Here is a 17,286-nt window from a genome sequence, read left to right as displayed (position 1 = left end):
CGTGACCTGTCACCTAAGACAACCTCCCAGCCCCAGCCCCGCCCCCTCTGGAGCGCAGGCGTAGTGAAGCCAAATGAGAACAGAGCAGAGAAAGGGCGGGGAGCGACACACAGGAGAAGACCAGGTGGACACATGCGCAGTTCCTCAAAACTCGCGCACACCCGCCATCCTCAGCGCATGTGCGATGACGTCACTCTAGCGACAGCGCTCTCTTCGCCGTCGCTCCCCTTCTCCCCCCCTCCCTTTCCTCCCGCCCCCCGATTCCGGGACTCCAGCAGCATCGCTCCCCAGCGTTTTCCGTTGACTTGCCGGTGACGGGCCCCTTCATAGCCCAACGCAGGAGAAGCGCGCGCCCCGGTCGTGGCGCCATTCAGCGGCCAGCTCAGGTAAGGGACAGGCGGCGCGCGGGCGAAAGGGCTCCTCCTACCGCGGGCGCGCGCCAGGCTCCTCCTTCTTCCTTGGGAGCCCCCCCAACGTACTCCCGTCTCGACCAATCAGAGGCCAGCTCAGAGAGGAGGCCCCGCCCTTTCCCAGTCCGCCTTGGAGCCAAAAGACCAATCAGAGGCCACCTCAGGGAGAACCGCGCCCCTATCTCGCGCGCGCCTAGGCCCGAGCGCCAGCGAGCCAATCAGCATCCACTTCAGAGCGAGGCGCGCGGACGAGCGGACTCCACCCACCCGGCACGTGCCTGATTCCGACCTCCCGCCCCCGTTAGCTTACCTCTCCCCCACCTTTGCTGGCAGCCCAACCCGGAAGTGATTGCGAAGGGGACCACCATCCCCTTACTGTCCGCTACACTCCGGCGGGGTGGGGAGAGGCCCGGGTCCGAATCTCGCTTCTGACACCCTGTGGGTGACCTCGGGCAAGTTACTTAATGGCTGTGGACCTCAGTTTCCTCATCTGTAAAAAGCCTAAGGGATGGTGGCTAACGATATGTCAAGTTAACAAGCATTCATTAAGCGCTCACCGAGTGCCGGGCTCTGTGCTCAGCGCTGGGAACACAGATAACCGCTGGAAGAAAACCAGCACCTGTCACTCTAATGGAAGCTAAGGGGGGAGGGGCGCAGAATGGCTGTGGCGGGACGGGATGGAGAAGGAGGGTCTGGGAGGAAGGGCCTTCGGGGTAGGGTGCCCCAGGGTGGGGGGGGGGGGTGAGGGGTGGGAGATGAACCCCTATTGGGGAGGGGGTCCCTCTGATGATGCCCCAGCCTGCACCGCTTGTGTCACGTGTCATATGGCAGGTGGTAAGGGGCTGTCACTATAGCAACCCAAGTACAGGCCTGGGTGTAGAAGGGATGCCCTGTGGGTGTGTGTAGGAACGGAGACCACGGCAGGGTCCTTCACATGAGGAATACGGAAGAGGCCCTGGTTACGTGAACAAAGGGAGGGTACCCCTCTGTCATTTGTGAATCGCCTAGGTTCCTCTGGGACAGCCCGTATTATTTGTGGTTGTTCAGTCCTTTGGGTCTTACTCCTCCTGACTCCATCTAGGGTTTTCTCGGGTAGCGATATTGGAGTGATTTTCCCTTTCCTTCTCCAGCTCATTTTACAGATGAGGAAACTGAGGCAAACAGGGTGGAGTGACTTGCCCAGGGTCACACAGCTAACACGTGTCCGAGGCAGGATTTGAACTCAAGAAGATGCATCTATACAGAGTTATACTATAATTATGGCTCCTCGTAATTCAGTAACCATTTAAGTGCCTGCTGTGTGCCGGGCATCGTGCAGGTGGTGATGGATGTTCAGATGTACTGGGAGTATCTTGAGAGCTTGTGAACTTCCCGAGGTAGCAAAGCTGGGCCTGTATGCAGGTCTCCTTCCTCCTGCACCATCCAAAAGCATATGTTAAACACCTACTGTGGGCCCGGTCCTGCACTAAGCGCTGGGGATATAGAGGAAAGCAGAAGACAGTCCCTGCCCTCCAGGAGAGCCCAGCCTAATGAAGGAGACAGCACTAGCATGCTGGTACAAGAGAGGGTCCCGGCACATGATGAAGTCCAAAAGTACAGCCAGGTAGAAAGGCTGAGATGGTCGCCCGCCTTAAGTAAAGGATCGGGGAGGAGCTCTCCGCTACCCACCTTCGCCACCCCCAGGGCAGGGGGTGCCAAGGAGATGGGCGCTCTGGGCTGATGTGACCTTGAAGGAAGTTGAGGTCCCAGAGCTGGATTTGGTCTGAGATTCTTAGAGCTGGGTGATCTCTCATCTCAGTGCCCAGGTCAAGGAACCTCTGGGGTTCTCTGGGAGCCCTGCACACTGCTTCAGGGAGGACCCCCAATTTTCCCTCTTTTCTCCCTAGGCAGTGCCATGTCAGAGTCTGGGCACAGCCAGCCAGGACTCTATGGGATAGAGCGGCGGCGCCGATGGAAGGAACCAGGTGCTGGGGGCCCCCAGAACCTGTCTGGGCCTGGGGGTCGGGAGAGAGACTATGGAGCGCCTTGGGACCGAGATCGAGAGAGACGGGTAAGTACCCATGTGTGGAGGGCCCTGTGTGCCCGATGGAGGCATCATCTAGTCTCCAGAGACCCCCAGACCTGTGCTCAAGATGGCGGGAAGTAGGAGACCCAACTCCTGCCCTAGGGACCTCGCAGCAGCTAAGAGGGGCATCATTATCATGGTTCCATGGGTCACTGTGGCCAAGAGGAGAGAAATCTGCTGTGGGCCAGGACCTGTGCTAGAAGCTGGAGGTCCAAGGCAAAATCAAAGTAGTGCCTGCCCTGGGGAGGGCAGCACTGGCAGTGGAGTATGTGTCTGCAGATTTAGATACAGGCACAGAGAAGTGAACACCAAATGCACAAAGTAAATGCCAAAGATATCCAGAAAGGACCAGGGGGAGAAGCCCAGAATAGGAGGTGGATCTGGGATTCCCGGGGGATGGAGAGGCAGCCTGTGTGCCCCCCAGGGGCAGGAGGTGGAATGTGGAGAATGGGGAGTAGCTGGAAGGCCAGCTGCCTGAGGGGGAGGGATGTGTCCAGACTGGAAAGGTGGACTGGGCTTGATTGTCTGGTATGTGAGTCTGTATCTTATCAGAGACACCGTAGGGAGCCCCTGAAACTTTTAACTTTAGGAAGACCGGGTTTGGGGCGCCACAACTGGGGAAGAGTGTTAGTAATTTGGAGAGCACCGTGAGGGGCCACCAGGACAGTGGAGGAGAGAAACTTCCCAGGACTGTCATGTGCCCCTTCAGCTCCCAGGGACCATTCAAGGAGCACAGAGTTAGGCTTCATCTGTGGTACTGACATGGGCTGCCGTCCCAAGGATGGGCTGGAGGCTTCGAGAGGAAGTGATGAAGGAATGAACGAAAAAGCCTTCACTAAGTGCTGACTGTGTTCCCAGAACTAGCCGGGCTACATCCTGGGGTTAATGGTAGAAGCAAACAGGACAACCCTTGTCTATGGGGAGCCTATACTCTAACTGGGAAAGACTCATATTTGGGGAAGTGGCTGAGATGGGGGAGCGGAGCATAGAGCCTCAGGGCACATGACAGACACCCTGACCCTCCAGGAGCTCCAGGCTCTAGGGGGCAGAGCTAGAGGAGTTCTGACGGGTGGTCTTTGGGTCAACCAGGGCCTTCCCATAGAAGGGGAGGGCTCCCCATCAGGGGTGTGAGGTGCAGGAAAGGGCCACTCCTTAGAGAAGGTCACACACACTCAGATCTGCATGTCCATAGACACTCTCAGACATTCAGATACACACATAGATGGACACACACACATACATTCCTTCATACACACTCAGATGCACATCCAGGCTTAGACAAGCTCATTCACTCACACGTGTAAATCACACACTCAGGCACACACATACATACATTCACACACAATCAGATACACTCATACATACACACATTCATGCACACACTCATACACGCTTATTTCTACACACACACTCAGGCACACATATACATATACACACACCCAGATACACTCGTACATGCACACGCTCACACACACTCATTTATATGCACTCACACTCATTCCCACACTCAAATATACACATTCATACACACACCCAGACACTCAGACAAAGAATGTAAAGGACTCTAAGGCACAGACTTTCAGTTTTGCCTAAGGGCCAAGCTGGGCACTCATTTCTGGAGATACAGATACAAAAACAACACAGCCCACCCCCACAAGGAACTTGCCTCTTTTGATCTATAAATTGTCTTATTCTCAATTTAAACACCAAAAAACGAGCATTTTCAGAAACAGAGAGACCTCCAAGAAATCTTGAATCTCTGATTCATATACCACATGATAAGATAGCCCTTCATCAATGTGTCTTTCCTTCATTCATGCTTGTTCCTCCATCCCCCAGTTACCTGATGACCATCTCAGCCCTCCCCCCCAACTCAGCCTCATCCCCCTTCAACTCCTCCTTCAGGATCAGGATGCCTGCTGTGTCCCCAGTATCCTTCTCCTCCTCCTTCCTGCCCCCAACCCCTGCTTCTGTATTGATTTTCACGTATTTCTGTGCCAAATTGAGATCACCCGGTGCCCACCACCCACTTCCTCCTCCGTGTCTGTCACTCTTCCTCTCCCACTCCCCCTTGATGAGAAACCACAAGTGCCAGCCCCTTCCTCCCACTTTCTATGCCAGTCTGTTCCTCCTTTCTCCTTTTTCTCCCCTCTCCCAACCCTCAAAACAGAGCCACCCCGCCGCAGGACCCACCCAAAATGACCTTTGAAGACATTCAGGCTCCAGGGGGCCCTACAACATGAGCCCAGCACCAACACCCAGCTCCTTCCGGTGGCTCTGGCCCCTTTCTGTATTTTCCAATCCTGCTCAGTTCTGGTTTTTTCACTAGGAACACATGGCTGTCATCCTCTCTCTGATCAAAAGTTCATTTCCCCTTGGGCTCTGTGGGTCCATCGTTCTTGGGTGTGATCCTGGGCCTCTGCTTTTTGCCTTGGGCATCATGTGTTCTCAGGAGACTGTCTGGATCTGGCAGGATCCTCTGTGCCTGGACGCCCTTGTGGACACATGCACATCTTTCCCCTGACATCCCAGAGCCTCCCCTGCTGGGCTTCCCCCAAGCGGTGATCTGTGGTTTCCTTGTGTCCTGACTCTGCCCTCGGTTCTAAGGTCAGGGCATTTCCATGTGAGATTTCTTTTTTTTTTTAATCTCTCTTTTCATTTTTAGTTTACAACACTCAGTTCCACAAGTTTTTGGGTTCCAGATTTTCTCTCCCTCTCTCTCCTCCCCCCTGTCCCCCAAGACAGCATATAATCCAATGTAGGTTCTACACATACCTTCACATTGAAATTATTTACGTAATAGCCCAGTTGTAAAGAGGAATTATAGCCAATGGAATGAATCATGAGAAAGGAGAAATGAAACCAAAGAAGAAAGCAAAAAGTTTGCCTCAATGCGCATTCAGACTCTGGATATGCACAGCTTTTTCCATCATGAGCCTTTTGGAGCTATCTTTGAACCTTGCATTGATGAGAGAAGCCAAGTCTATCAAAGTTAGTCCTTATAGATACTGTGTGTCTGTAATCGTGTATAATGATCTGGTTCTGCTCCCCTTGCTCAGCATCAGTTCATATAGGCCATTCCAGGTTATAATGAAGTCCATCTGCTCCTCATTTCTTATAGCACAGTAGTATTTCACGTGAGATTTCTTGAAAGACAACGCCAGGGCTATTTCTTTCTTACCATGATTTTCAGAGTCCGATGGTTGTTAAACTAGTCTCCTCAGCCTGTTTTCTGGGGGAGTCTTTTTTACATCAGACATTGGCTTTTCTTCTGTGTTTCCAGCATTTTGATTCTGTTCTAGATTCTGGCTCTCGAGAAGTCATTGATCTGCATTTTGTTCGTTCTGGTTTGCTGGGATTCCCTGTCTGGGCTGTGACTACTTCCTCTCCTTCCGTTTCTTTCCCCTGGAGCTTTTGTTTTTCATCTCTTGACTCATTTCTTGTAGGCATCCACGTGGTCCTTATGGAAATTGCATTTTCCTTTGAGTCTCTGCAGTGTTGTTAACAATTGTTCAGAATGGTTGGTGTTTGCCTTGCTTTGGCCCTCTTTCCAGCTTTAGTTCCCAACCTGGGTCCTTGTCCCCTGGCCAGGTTCTGACCCCTGCTGCCCTTTGGGGCCCTAACCCCCTATGCCTTGGGTTCTGGTGCTGACTGCCACTTAGGCCCTCTTTGGACCCTTCAAGTTCAGGAGCCACCTTGGGATCTTCAGGGCCCTCTGGGGCATCTCAGGACAAGCCTTTGGGCCTGGGCAATCCCAGTGTGATCTCTCCAGGGCTCCTGCCTCTACCTGCCACCTTGATCACCATTGCCTATAGGTTCCTGGCTGACCTTCTGTGCACTTCTGGGGTGGAAGGTGCCACTCCCTCTAGTTTCTTATTGAGTTTCTCAATTGTTATTCAGTCTCAGGTTTTGGCTGGAGTGGGCATGTGAGGGCCGGGTAGTCTGCCTCCATTCAGGCAGCTGCCTTGGCCAGAAGTTGGGCAACCAACTCCAATGGCCCAAAGGGGATGTTGGCCATCACCACGATGGGGAGGAAACTAAAATGGCCATCCACTAACACACCCAGATGATTTGATCACAGTCCTCCAGGAAAGGAGGGTGGGCTCTTCCCCACCCATGGTGCAGTTTGAAGGATAGAGCTCCAGGGCAGAAAGTGGCACACTTTCCCCACCTTCCCTCTGTACCACATGCATCAGGAATAAGTCTTCTCCTCTGGAAGGGGAGGAGATAGTTAAGGGGTAGGAAGGAAAACTCGTGGTATCAGTGCAGGGAGAAGGGCCTTGATGGGTGCCCCAGGTCCTTGAGCAGGGCTGGAGCTCTCCTCCTTCGCTTCCACAGGATGGCAATGAGGAGGCAGGGACATCAGTCATACAGAAGACACCAATCATTCTCTCTAAGCCTCCAGCAGAACGGGTAAGGTCACAGGGAGGGTGGGGGAGGCAGGACATTGTTGGGGGCTGGAGATGAGTGACCATGGTCACTCCAAGCTTTTTTTTCCTCTGCAGTCTAAACTTCCACCCCCCCCAGCCCCGGCTCCCACTGCCTCACAGGCCCCAGCTTCTCTGGACAAACCTATTGTCCTAATGAAGCCTCGGGAAGAAGCCAAGGGCTCGGCCAGTGGGGCAGGAGCCCCACTCCTTGAAGGTGCCACACCGCCCCCCCCTGTGGTCCCCGCCCCTCCCAAGGGGGAGAAGGAAGGCCAGCGGCCCACCCAGCCAGTCTACCAGATACAGAACCGGGGCATGGGCACCACGACACCTGCCGCCATGGACCGTAAGTGGGGGGCTTCTCCTGGGAGCCAGGGCCGGCGAGGTTCTGGGGGGTAATGGTGTAATGCTGAGTATAGAAACATGTGCAAATGCAGGAGTCCTCAAAACAAAGCAGAAGCACACATTAAAATGGAGGAAGGCATAATCTTTAAATAGGGCTGAGCAAATACTAAATGCAAAAGATTTCGATTCTGGAATGAAATGCCAGGCCCTGAAGTGCTGCAGGCTGCGCCCACTTGTGCCCAGTCACACCTGTAAACACTGTTCAGAAGCAGAAGGGTGGTTCCTAGAACAGATGCTTAAATGATACGGGGGGGCAGGGGGCAGTCATGTCCTTAAATTGTAAGAAAAACTCCCAAATCCCCAAAGAGGGTCATTTGCCATGACGTACCAGTAGGCCCCTGGACGCCAAAGGGCTCCCTCCATTTCCACATAAGCAGACGCTCAAACCTTGGGGGACCCCCTCCACAGTGCTGGGGGCTCCCTCCCTCTGCTGAAGGGCATAGCAGAGGGTCCTTTTCATGCTGTGTCTGATCCAGACTCTTGATAGCTAGGACCTTGGTTTTGGGGGTACAGACAGGGCTAAGATCTTCTCAGCACAGGGCCCCCCCATTGCAGAAGCCCCTGTCCTAATGCAAGGGGCAGCTGCCTGGGGCCCCGAGAGGGCCAATGGCTGAGCAGTCCTGCAGAGGGTGCACTTCAGAAACTGGACGTCCTTGGTCCAAGGCCAGTCCTCCCTCCACTTCTCCTCCAGTATTGTCTCTGATGGGGAGACACATTCTTTTTTTTTTTTTTGCCATATTTGCATAAGCATTTTAATTTTTTAATTTTAACAGTCCAAATAAAAGTCAGCTAGATAACATAAGCCCACAATTTACAGCCACTTACATAGATGCATGAATAGCAAACCTCACAAGAATGTCAAAGTATTTCAACTTTCATGGAGTCGACTATTTAGATGTGACTGATAGGTCATAATTTTAACATTTGCATATGTAGGGGTAAAGAAAAAAAAGCTATACAAACTCATAAGTGATATTAGAACTTTTAGGTCCTGGAAGGACTAGTATAAAAATGAGCACAGAAGTAAGATGAAGGACAGGCAAGAGGGGATGAGGTGGGCAGAAAGAAAGAATGCATTATTTACCCAATGGGATTTCAGGGCTCATTTTAAAGAGTTTTATACAGAAGTCTTTTCCCAATTTAAATTTTTTGGAAGTAATGTCTCAGGAATGTTAAAAGTCATGATCAGTGCTGGAATAGGAAAGGAATGAAGTGTGCTGTCACCAAAGGCATCCCTATGGTACTAACGGAATTGGAGGGGGTCATGTAAACAACTAAAAATGCCAAAAGATGAAGGGGTAGCTTGGCTGGATTAACTTAAAAAATTAATAATTATAACATACATGAATTGTCTTTTTTTAAAGTAGTTTAAGGGAGACTACATTCTTAATGATGCATAAGGTGCCCTTCATACCCGGAGTGGCGTTTAAATGGCTGGATCCTCCCTAGGGATGCTAATGTGGAAACATTCCGGTCTGAGATCGATGAGATATTGAAATGGGAAGGGGGGAAGGGGCAGCAATTCTCTTCAATGTCCAGCCAGGAAAGGCACGGGCTTAGAGAGTCCATGAGAGGGTCTTAGGAGGGTCCTGGGGTCCTGCTCCACGCTCTAGCAGCCAAGCTCAGTGCCAGTCTTGTCTGAACCCACATGCCAAACATGGGCCTTCTTTGTAATTTGTAGACATGGAACCCTATTGTGCTAATAACCATGCCCAGTGTAGGACACACAAAAATAAATGTTTAAAAAGGATGAAACCGGATTGGATTGTGGAGGAGATAGGAAGCCCCTGGAGACACTGGCATGTGTTGCTGAGTCCTTTGGCAGTGGAGGGGAGGATGGGTCAGGGGGAGTGGTGCTGAGGCCTGTGAATGGAGGGAGATGGCCAGGAGGAGTCCAGGAGGGCAGGGGGTGACAGGCAGGGTAGTGGGGCCCTCCCTCCACAGTGAGAGGGAGGCCTTGGCTGCAAAGGTGCTGTTCAGCCAGGCCCGTTCATCCTGGGGGATGCCCCAAAGGTAAAGGGAAAGGCTGGGCTCTGCCTCACTAGTTACTGCCCTCTACTGGGATGTCTGCTGCGGTGATGAGGGCCCCGGGGAGCCTCAGTTAGGTTACCTGCTCCCCTCGGAGCTATGGAGCCTAGGGAGAGGGAGAGTGGGGAGAGCCAGGGAGGGTTGGGGGCTGGGTTAGAGACAAGTCTTCCCATCTCAACACCCTCCTTCACCCCCAGCTTGGGGTTATGCTGTCTCAGTTAGCATTTATTAAGTGCCTGCTGTGTGCTCAGTGGTACAGACAACAGAAAGGGAGAAGCAGCCCTGCTCTCTGAGAGCCCAAGAGGCCCCTGGTCCCGGTGACAGGGTCCTAGTTTTCTCTCCCCTCCCAGCTGTGGTGGGCCAGGCCAAGCTGCTCCCCCCAGAGCGGATGAAGCACAGTATTAAGCTGGTGGATGACCAGATGAACTGGTGCGACAGTGCGATCGAGGTAAGGCCTTAGTCCCATGCCCCGTCCCCGTGGGGTGGCAGCCGAGCTGCTGGGGAAGAGTGAGGGGCCTATCGAGGCATGGGTCAGAGAGCACAGGCCTCCACAGCCATCAGAGGTATTCAAGTCAGGCCTGGGCGAGCTCAGGTCAGGGCAGGTTGGAACAGATAGTGTGGGAAGCCCTGAGAGTTTGAGCTGGCTCTGTCCTAACATCTCTTAGCACTCATCCTTCCACAGTGATTTGTTATAGCTCAGAGGTGGCCCTTTCCCAAAGTCTGTGGGCAGCCAGTCTAGCCAGGGCTGGGGAGGCCCGTGCCAGGGGGGCCCTGCATGAGGAGGGAGGGTCATGGGCAGGGGGCAGCGGTGAGGAGTCTGCCCCTTCTTCGTCTCATGGACTCCTCAGAATCATGTTTGTAAATGCATAAAATGCAATAGGCTTACAAAGGAGACCAGTTAGATCAAGACAATTAGTTTTAAGTGTTTTGAAGTTAACAGAGCCCAGATTCTTCTCCCCCACCTCAGTTTTGCCCAAGGCTCCACGGCGCTGTGGTCCCCACCTCTGAGCCACACCCCATGCCCTTCCCAGGTTCCCCAGGGGGCTGACACTGTCCTGGGATCTGCTCTCCCCACAGTACCTGCTAGATCAGACGGACGTGCTGGTGGTAGGGGTCCTGGGTCTCCAAGGAACAGGCAAGTCAATGGTCATGTCCCTGCTGTCGGCCAACACTCCTGAGGAGGACCAGAGGTGAGGTGGGAGGGGCAGCGCCTGGGTCCAGAGCTCAGGTACCAGCTACTTCTCTGTCCCCCACACCAGGCCCACTCTGCCCATGGATGGCTGGCAAGCTGGGCCAGCAACCGGGGCTCACTCCTGTCTGCTCCCCGGCCCTCACCCCAGATGCCCAAGAGGTCACCTGTCACAGAGATTACCCTGCTACCTCCCCACGTGGAGAGCCCAGACCCAGATCAGGGCAACCAGGACTCAGAGCCCACCTCCCACACTCCCTGGGGCAAGTCCCTGAGCCTCCGTGTTCTCATCTGCAAAGTGGGAAGATTTGTCCCTCCAGTGCCTACTTCCTGGGGCTTTTGGGAGACTCGAGGAAGGCTATGAGTGAAACCCTTGGCAGACGTGATGTTCATGTCAGCTGGTCATTGAAAGGCAGGCCTCCTCCCACCTCCGGGACCATTGCCCTAGTCTGAGGTCTTCCCACTCCCAAGCATTTATTAAGCACCTACTGTGTGCAGTCACCCTGCTAGCTGCTGGAGATGCAGAAACAGTCCCTATCCATGGTCTTCCCTGGTCTTGTTTTATTCTCATATTCTCCCTCTGTCTCTCCTTCTGCCTTTGTCTCTGTCTCTCCTTCCCCTCCCTTTCCCTTGCTCGCTCACTCTCTTTCTCTCTTGCTCTCTCCCTCTCTCCCCTCCTTTGTCTCTGTCTCTTTCTCTCCCTCCCCCCTCTCTCTGTCTCTGTCCCCCTCCCCCCTTGTCTCTGTCTCTCCCTGCCCTGTCTCTGTCTCTCTCTGTCTCTCCCCAGCCCCTGTCTCTAACTCTCTCTGTCTCTCTACCCCTCCCCCCTGCCTCTGCCTAGTGTCCTTCCTTCTCTTTGCCTGTCAAACCTGCCCATATTTTTGGGCCCCTCTCTGCCTCTCTAAGCAGCCATCCCTGATCCCAGCTGGGTCTTTGCCCCTAGTGCTTTGCCAGCCCTCAGGGACGCGCAGCGTCCTGTGCTCCCAGGTCAGTCTCGCCTTCCTGCTGGCCTGAGCCCTGGTCAGTCCTAGGCCAGGCTGAGCTAGGCTTGATGTTTCTCTCAGCACAGTCATGCGGGTTGGCACACAGTAGGCATTTAATAAATGTTCCTTGAATCAGTCAAAGGAGGACCGGTATGCAAGAGGGGCCAGTGAGGGAGCCAGCATGGATCTGAACCCCGACATTTCCTTGGGCCCTGCCCCTTTAGATCTCGTCTACAAGAGTGGAGGTGGAGACAGTGTCTACCAAAGGCCCCTTTGAAATGGCACAGGTGACCCTCAGGAATGAGGAGGACTCTCCGCCTAGACCAGCTTCCCTCAGCTCCTCTCTCGAATTTCTTCTTCATTGGTCCAGGCCAATGTTGTAGCCGGTTCTCTTGCCCCTATTCAAAGACCCCTTCCCCCCCACCCCACCCCTGGCAGGGGAGCTCAGCAGCTCTCTCTGGATCCCTCAACATTCACATGGCACCCTAAGCCTGGCCCAGTGCTTTACCCACATTATCTCATTGAGCCTCACAGTGACTCTAATCCAAGTATTGCAAGCCCTATCATCCCCATTGTACAGATGAGGAGCCAGACTCAGAGGTCAAAGGGCCTGCCTACGGTCACGTGGAGTGAGTAGGTGTCAAAAACAAGGCTGAAGCCCAGGCCGCCACACAGCCCACCACAGCCCCCTGCCCCTCCCTTGTTGCTCCGGGCTGCAGAGGGCTGTCCCAGCTCTGGGTCTCTTGACTTGCCTTCTATCTGGGACTCTGTCATTGGCAAAAAGGCAGAGCACAGATCCTTGGGACACTCCCCTGTAGACCTTCCAAGCTAACACCGGCCCATCAGGGGAATGACTTCTCTTTGCATCTGGCCTCCCATCCAAGGGCTAGTCGGCCCATGGGGGACCCAGGGCCCTTCATGCTCATGGGCAGGGGAGGGATGAGGAGGAGGGCACTAAGGAGTGTCCGATGGGAGGGAATCCGGTCCTCACCTCCCTACAGAGCGTACGTGTTCCGGGCCCAGAGCGCCGAGATGAAGGAGCGCGGAGGGAACCAGACCAGCGGCATCGACTTCTTCATCACCCAGGAGCGCATCGTCTTCCTGGACACCCAGGTAGGGGCCCCCCGCTGTCCAGCTCACACCCCCACCAGCCCCTGGGTCAGTCAACGTGCAGAAAAGGGAGGATGGAGGTCAATCTGACCACTTATCAGGATCAATCAGGCCCAAAGGGAGAATCCTCAGCAACCGGTCCTGCTGCCTGAAGCCGGCTTCCCCCAACAGCTCCCCACCATGCGCTCCAGGGCTAGGCTGCACAAGGCTAATGCATCCTCCACCTGGGAGCCCCTCAGACCATGCGTCCTCAGCTTCCGCTCCTCAAATGTGGCCCCCAAACAGAAGACAGGAGAGCAGATGAGGTGGGGGTGCGCCAGAGGGCAGAGGCTATGAACGCCAGGCCTCTCATGTCTGCCCTTCCGAGGACCCTTCACCCCTTCCTGCAGCCCCTCCTCCGCTTCCTGCTGCGGAGCCCCCCTCATCCTTTAAGGCCTTCCCTCCCCAGGGCCCAATGAGCAGAGCACCAGATTAGGAGCCTGGAGACCGTGGTCGGAGCCAATCAAGGCCATTATTAAGCACCCATTGCGTGCATGGCTAGGGGCGTGGGGGCAAAGGGTGAAACAGTCTTTCCTTTAGCCTGCTGGGCACGGCCCCTGTCCTCGGGCTCAGAAACCTTCCTCCTGCTAGCGCCGGGTGACCCTGAGCCTCTTCCCTCCCCCCTAGCCCATCCTGAGCCCATCTATCCTGGACCACCTTATCAATAATGACCGAAAATTGCCCCCGGAGTACAACCTCCCCCACACCTATGTGGAGATGCAGGTGAGGGCCTGGGGGGCATCATCCGGAGGAAGCGGGGGAGGAGGGTCCTGGGGGGGCATCATGGGGGGGGCGGGGGGCGGTAATTGTCTGGGGGAACCCGGGGAGAGGGGAGGCAGGGCCTTGATCTAGCTGAACAGCTCCTCTGTCTGTCTCCAGTCCCTGCAGATCGCGGCCTTCCTCTTCACGGTCTGCCACGTGGTCATCGTGGTGCAGGACTGGTTCACTGACCTTAGTCTGTACCGGTGAGAGGGCAGGGGACAGGAAGGAGGCAACAGACGGGGCTGGACGGGTTGGGGGAGCTACTGGATCTTGGAGTCAGGACACCAAGTTCAAATCCAGACACAGGTACTTCCTATCTGTGCGCCCACGGGCCAGCCTGGGCCACAGCTTCCTCCTCTGTAAGAGCCACTGAGGAACCACAGTGGAGTGGCTGGAGCGCTGGCCTGGCAAAGCGCAGCGTCTCTGTTGGCCTCTTCTGTGATGTGGGGGTAAGGACAGCCCCTCCCTCCAGGCTTGTCACGTGATTCAGACAAGGCAGTGTTTGTCTGATCCAAATAAATTGGGTTCCACAGCCAACGGTCCCAAGACCATCTCAGTGTGAACCTCTCAGTGGTTGAGAGAGGAAGGAGATGCTCTGATGCCTGGCATGCCCTTGGGTGCTGTCCGGCTATGTGGCCCTAGGCAAGGCGGCCAGCCTCTCTGCTCTCCCCCCACCCAGGTTTCTGCAGACAGCAGAGATGGTGAAGCCCTCCACTCCCTCCCCCAGCCATGAGGCCAGCAGCTCATCGGGCTCAGATGAAGGCACAGAGTACTACCCCCACCTGGGTGAGGCAGCCACACATGAGGGAAGTGAGGGCGGCTGCTCCTGCCCAGCCCAGGGGTCTTACCCAGCATCCCCCCTCAGTTTTCCTGCAGAACAAGGCCCGTCGTGAGGACTTCTGCCCCCAGAAGCTTCGGCAGATGCACCTGGTGATCGACCAGCTGATGGCCCATTCCCACCTGCGGTACAAGGGTAAGGAGCAACCCTGGGCCTGTCCCTAGAGCCACCTCAGCCCCACCTGGCTCTCACCCAGGGTTGTCTCTCCCCAGGCACTCTGTCCATGCTTCAGTGCAACGTCTTCCCAGGCCTGCCCCCTGACTTCCTGGACTCAGAAGTGAACCTCTTCCTAGTGCCCTTCATGGACACCGAAGGGGACAACGAAAGCCTGCCCCGAGCAGGTACCAGCTGTGGGGACCCCCGGGCTGAGGGGCTGCTGGCCTGAGTAAGGGCAGCTGAGGGGCTGCCGGCCTGCAGGGGTGGCTGCCCAAGGCAGTGGGCACTGGGAGATCCCCAGGAGGAGAACGGCAGAGGCACCTGGGTCAAGACTTTCACCTTTTCCCTCCGACCCCCAGGCCCAGGCTCCAGCCCACTCTTTTCCCTTCTCCCCGGCTACCGAGGCCACCCCAGCTTCCAGTCCCTGGTGACCAAACTCCGTAGCCAGGTGATGTCCATGGCACGGCCGCAGCTCTCGCACACCATCCTCACCGAGAAGAACTGGTACGGCCATTGGGGAGGGGAGGGAGGGCTTCTGCTGGCTGGTGGGCCTGTTCCATGGGCAGTGGCCTGGGTGCTGGAGGCCAGGGAGCTTACCTTGTACCCTGAGCAAAATTCGAGAACGTAGAAAAGATTAAAAGGATGGTTTGAGCACATTTAACAGGGGAGGCAGTGATAGCTCAGCCAGCCTGGCCTGCTTGAGAACAGGGCGGGGGGAGGCAGAACAACCAGCCTCCCTCTCCTTACCTGCATGAACATGCCAGGCGGAAGAGCACCCAGATTTCAGTAGAGCACTGAGCAGTCTCCCCGCCCCCAAGCCATCCTGGTGGAGGCTTGGGCTCAATATGAGCCCCCAGGGTTCTCTCCAAGAAGGCCAGTGTAATCTTGGGCACCTTAGAGCAGCAGCAAGCTGGGACGAGGGGGACATGGTCCCAGTGCCCTCTGCTCTGGTCAGCCTGCGTTGGGTGCATAGTGCTTGGCTCTGCTGGCCGCATCTTTAGAGGTACTTTGGTGGGTGGAGCCCCTTGGCAGAGGACTAGAACCATGACCTTGGGCCAGCTAACAGCGCCAGGTAGGGGTGGAAAAGCCTCAGGGGACATGAGCTGTGTTGAGGTGTGTGTGGGGCCATGATGAGACGTGTGCAGGGCCCTGTAGAGGCATGTATGGTACTGTGTTGAGGCATGTTTGGGGCCATGTTGAGGTGTGTGAGGGGCTGTCCACAGCAGAGGGAAGAGGGACAGAGAAGCCCGTGTGGGCAACGACTTCAAGCAAGTAGGAGGGCCCCAAAGGCCAGCTTTGTGCAGCCCTTGGGCTGCTCTCCAGGCCTCTGTTTCCTTGTCACCTCTGCCTTGCCTCCTTCCTAAGGCTGCAGGGAAGGACCACGTAGGAAAACAAACAAAGCTCTGTTTCTAAGGGATTCTCCCCTCGGCCTTCCTCTTGGATCCCACAGATCAGCTTTTGGGCTGGTGGTTCCCCAGGCCCTTCCCTGACTGCCTCGGGCCCTCAGGACTTTCAAAGCCTTGGATAGTTCCCAAAGGGCTTTCCTTGGCCCCTTTGAGCCCATCAGCCACCCCGTGAGGTAGCTCATTGCAAAGATGAGAAGAGTGAGTCTGGAAACTCACTGGCTTCCCAGTAAGATCCCTGGGCTGAGAACGCTCCCCTCTGGCTCTGGAGCTGTGATCTAGAGGTGCTTCGTAAGGTCCCCCCAGCTATTGTTCTCTGATGGGCTCTCCCCCCATGATGCTTGATGCCTGTCCTCTTCTGCCTAGGTTCCACTATGCTGCCCGGATCTGGGATGGGGTCAAGAAGTCCTCTGCTCTGGCTGAGTACAGCCGCCTGCTGGCGTGAGAGTGTACGATGAGGGTGGCATGCAGGGCTTCCTGAGTTCCCGGGAGGACAGTGGGTCCCTCCTTTCCCCCACCTCCAGCTGCCGTGTGTGAGGATGAACACACCAGGCACCCCCGGGGCACAGACAGCAGCAGCAGGAGAGCCAGGGGGGATTCAGCTGCTCAGGAGACATGGGGGCAGCGGAAGGTTCTCAGGGGTTGGTGGAGCCTGGGGCTCATCTATCCCCACAGATGGAGGGAGGAAAGTGGCTAATTTCCAAGACCAAGTGAGAAGCGGGGCCCCTCTCCCAGCCCCCTGTTCTTGGGATAGACAGCTAGACAAGGCGGGGAGCCCTGAGCTCCCGTCTTCCGAGTCTTGTCCCTGTGATGGCCAGGGCCAGCGGTGCCCCTGTCCTCGAGGGCTCCTATGCTGGGTCAGATTTGTTGGTTAATAAAGATGGTAACACAGCACTGAGTAGGCTTCTCATTCTGAGACACTGTCCTCTTTACCTAGAGTTGACCGGGGCCTGTGGGAGACCAGGCCTGGGCTGGAGGGGGGGCTCATCAGCTTGTCTGTCTTTGCCTTGATCCCCAGGCAGCAGTTCAGGGCTACTGCCCGGGGAGGGGGCTGGGCCAGAGGCCAAAAAGAGGTCAAATGGCCCCCCCCCGGGGGGAGGGAAGAAGGGTTTGGGGCCTTCTGAGTGCAGATAGCAGCATGGGGCTCAGCACACAGTAAGCACCTAATGTTTGTGGAATTGAATTGTTACTCATTGTATAAACAAGTCAGTGCGGGTGCTCCCTTTGGTAATCATATGTCATGTCACTGTTATAGACAAGCAAATTGTGAATTCAAGTAGCCTTGGTCTTCACCCATGTAGATGCTACTAACTTCTCACATAGGTTTTAGGAATTGACGCATGTGTTGTATTGCTTACATAAACTCTTTAGGAAAGTAAATACAGTTAAACAGGGAGATTTTCTGCATGTTAGGAGTTAATGCATCAGTTATGAAATAAACTATTAAATACAGACAGACAGAGCCAATAGC

General features: G+C 55.2%; 1 protein-coding gene across 2 annotated transcripts; it reads left to right on the top strand.

Moving 5' to 3' along the window:
- The first annotated feature begins 78 nt into the window (after positions 1-78).
- Positions 79-17,286, top strand: SMG9 (SMG9 nonsense mediated mRNA decay factor). 2 transcript variants are annotated; one of them, XM_036747091.1, is made up of 14 exons: positions 79-386; positions 2,297-2,460; positions 6,814-6,888; positions 6,981-7,248; positions 9,686-9,783; positions 10,413-10,525; positions 12,509-12,620; positions 13,284-13,379; positions 13,536-13,621; positions 14,098-14,204; positions 14,284-14,391; positions 14,469-14,597; positions 14,772-14,916; positions 16,182-17,286. In XM_036747091.1, exons 2-14 carry the CDS (start codon positions 2,305-2,307, stop codon positions 16,258-16,260), a joined length of 1,572 nt encoding a protein of 523 aa, XP_036602986.1. In that variant the 5' UTR covers positions 79-386; positions 2,297-2,304; the 3' UTR covers positions 16,261-17,286. The 2 variants fall into 2 exon arrangements, with proteins under 2 accessions (XP_036602986.1, XP_036602987.1); XM_036747092.1 differs by lacking the exon at positions 79-386 and adding an exon at positions 1,989-2,013 and having other exon boundaries at positions 16,182-17,284.

The sequence above is a fragment of the Trichosurus vulpecula genome, chromosome 2, assembly GCF_011100635.1.
Source record: "Trichosurus vulpecula isolate mTriVul1 chromosome 2, mTriVul1.pri, whole genome shotgun sequence".
Classification (NCBI taxonomy): Eukaryota; Metazoa; Chordata; class Mammalia; order Diprotodontia; family Phalangeridae; genus Trichosurus; species Trichosurus vulpecula.
Note: the sequence above shows the minus strand (reverse complement) of the source record. Positions and strands in the feature narration are given on the sequence as shown.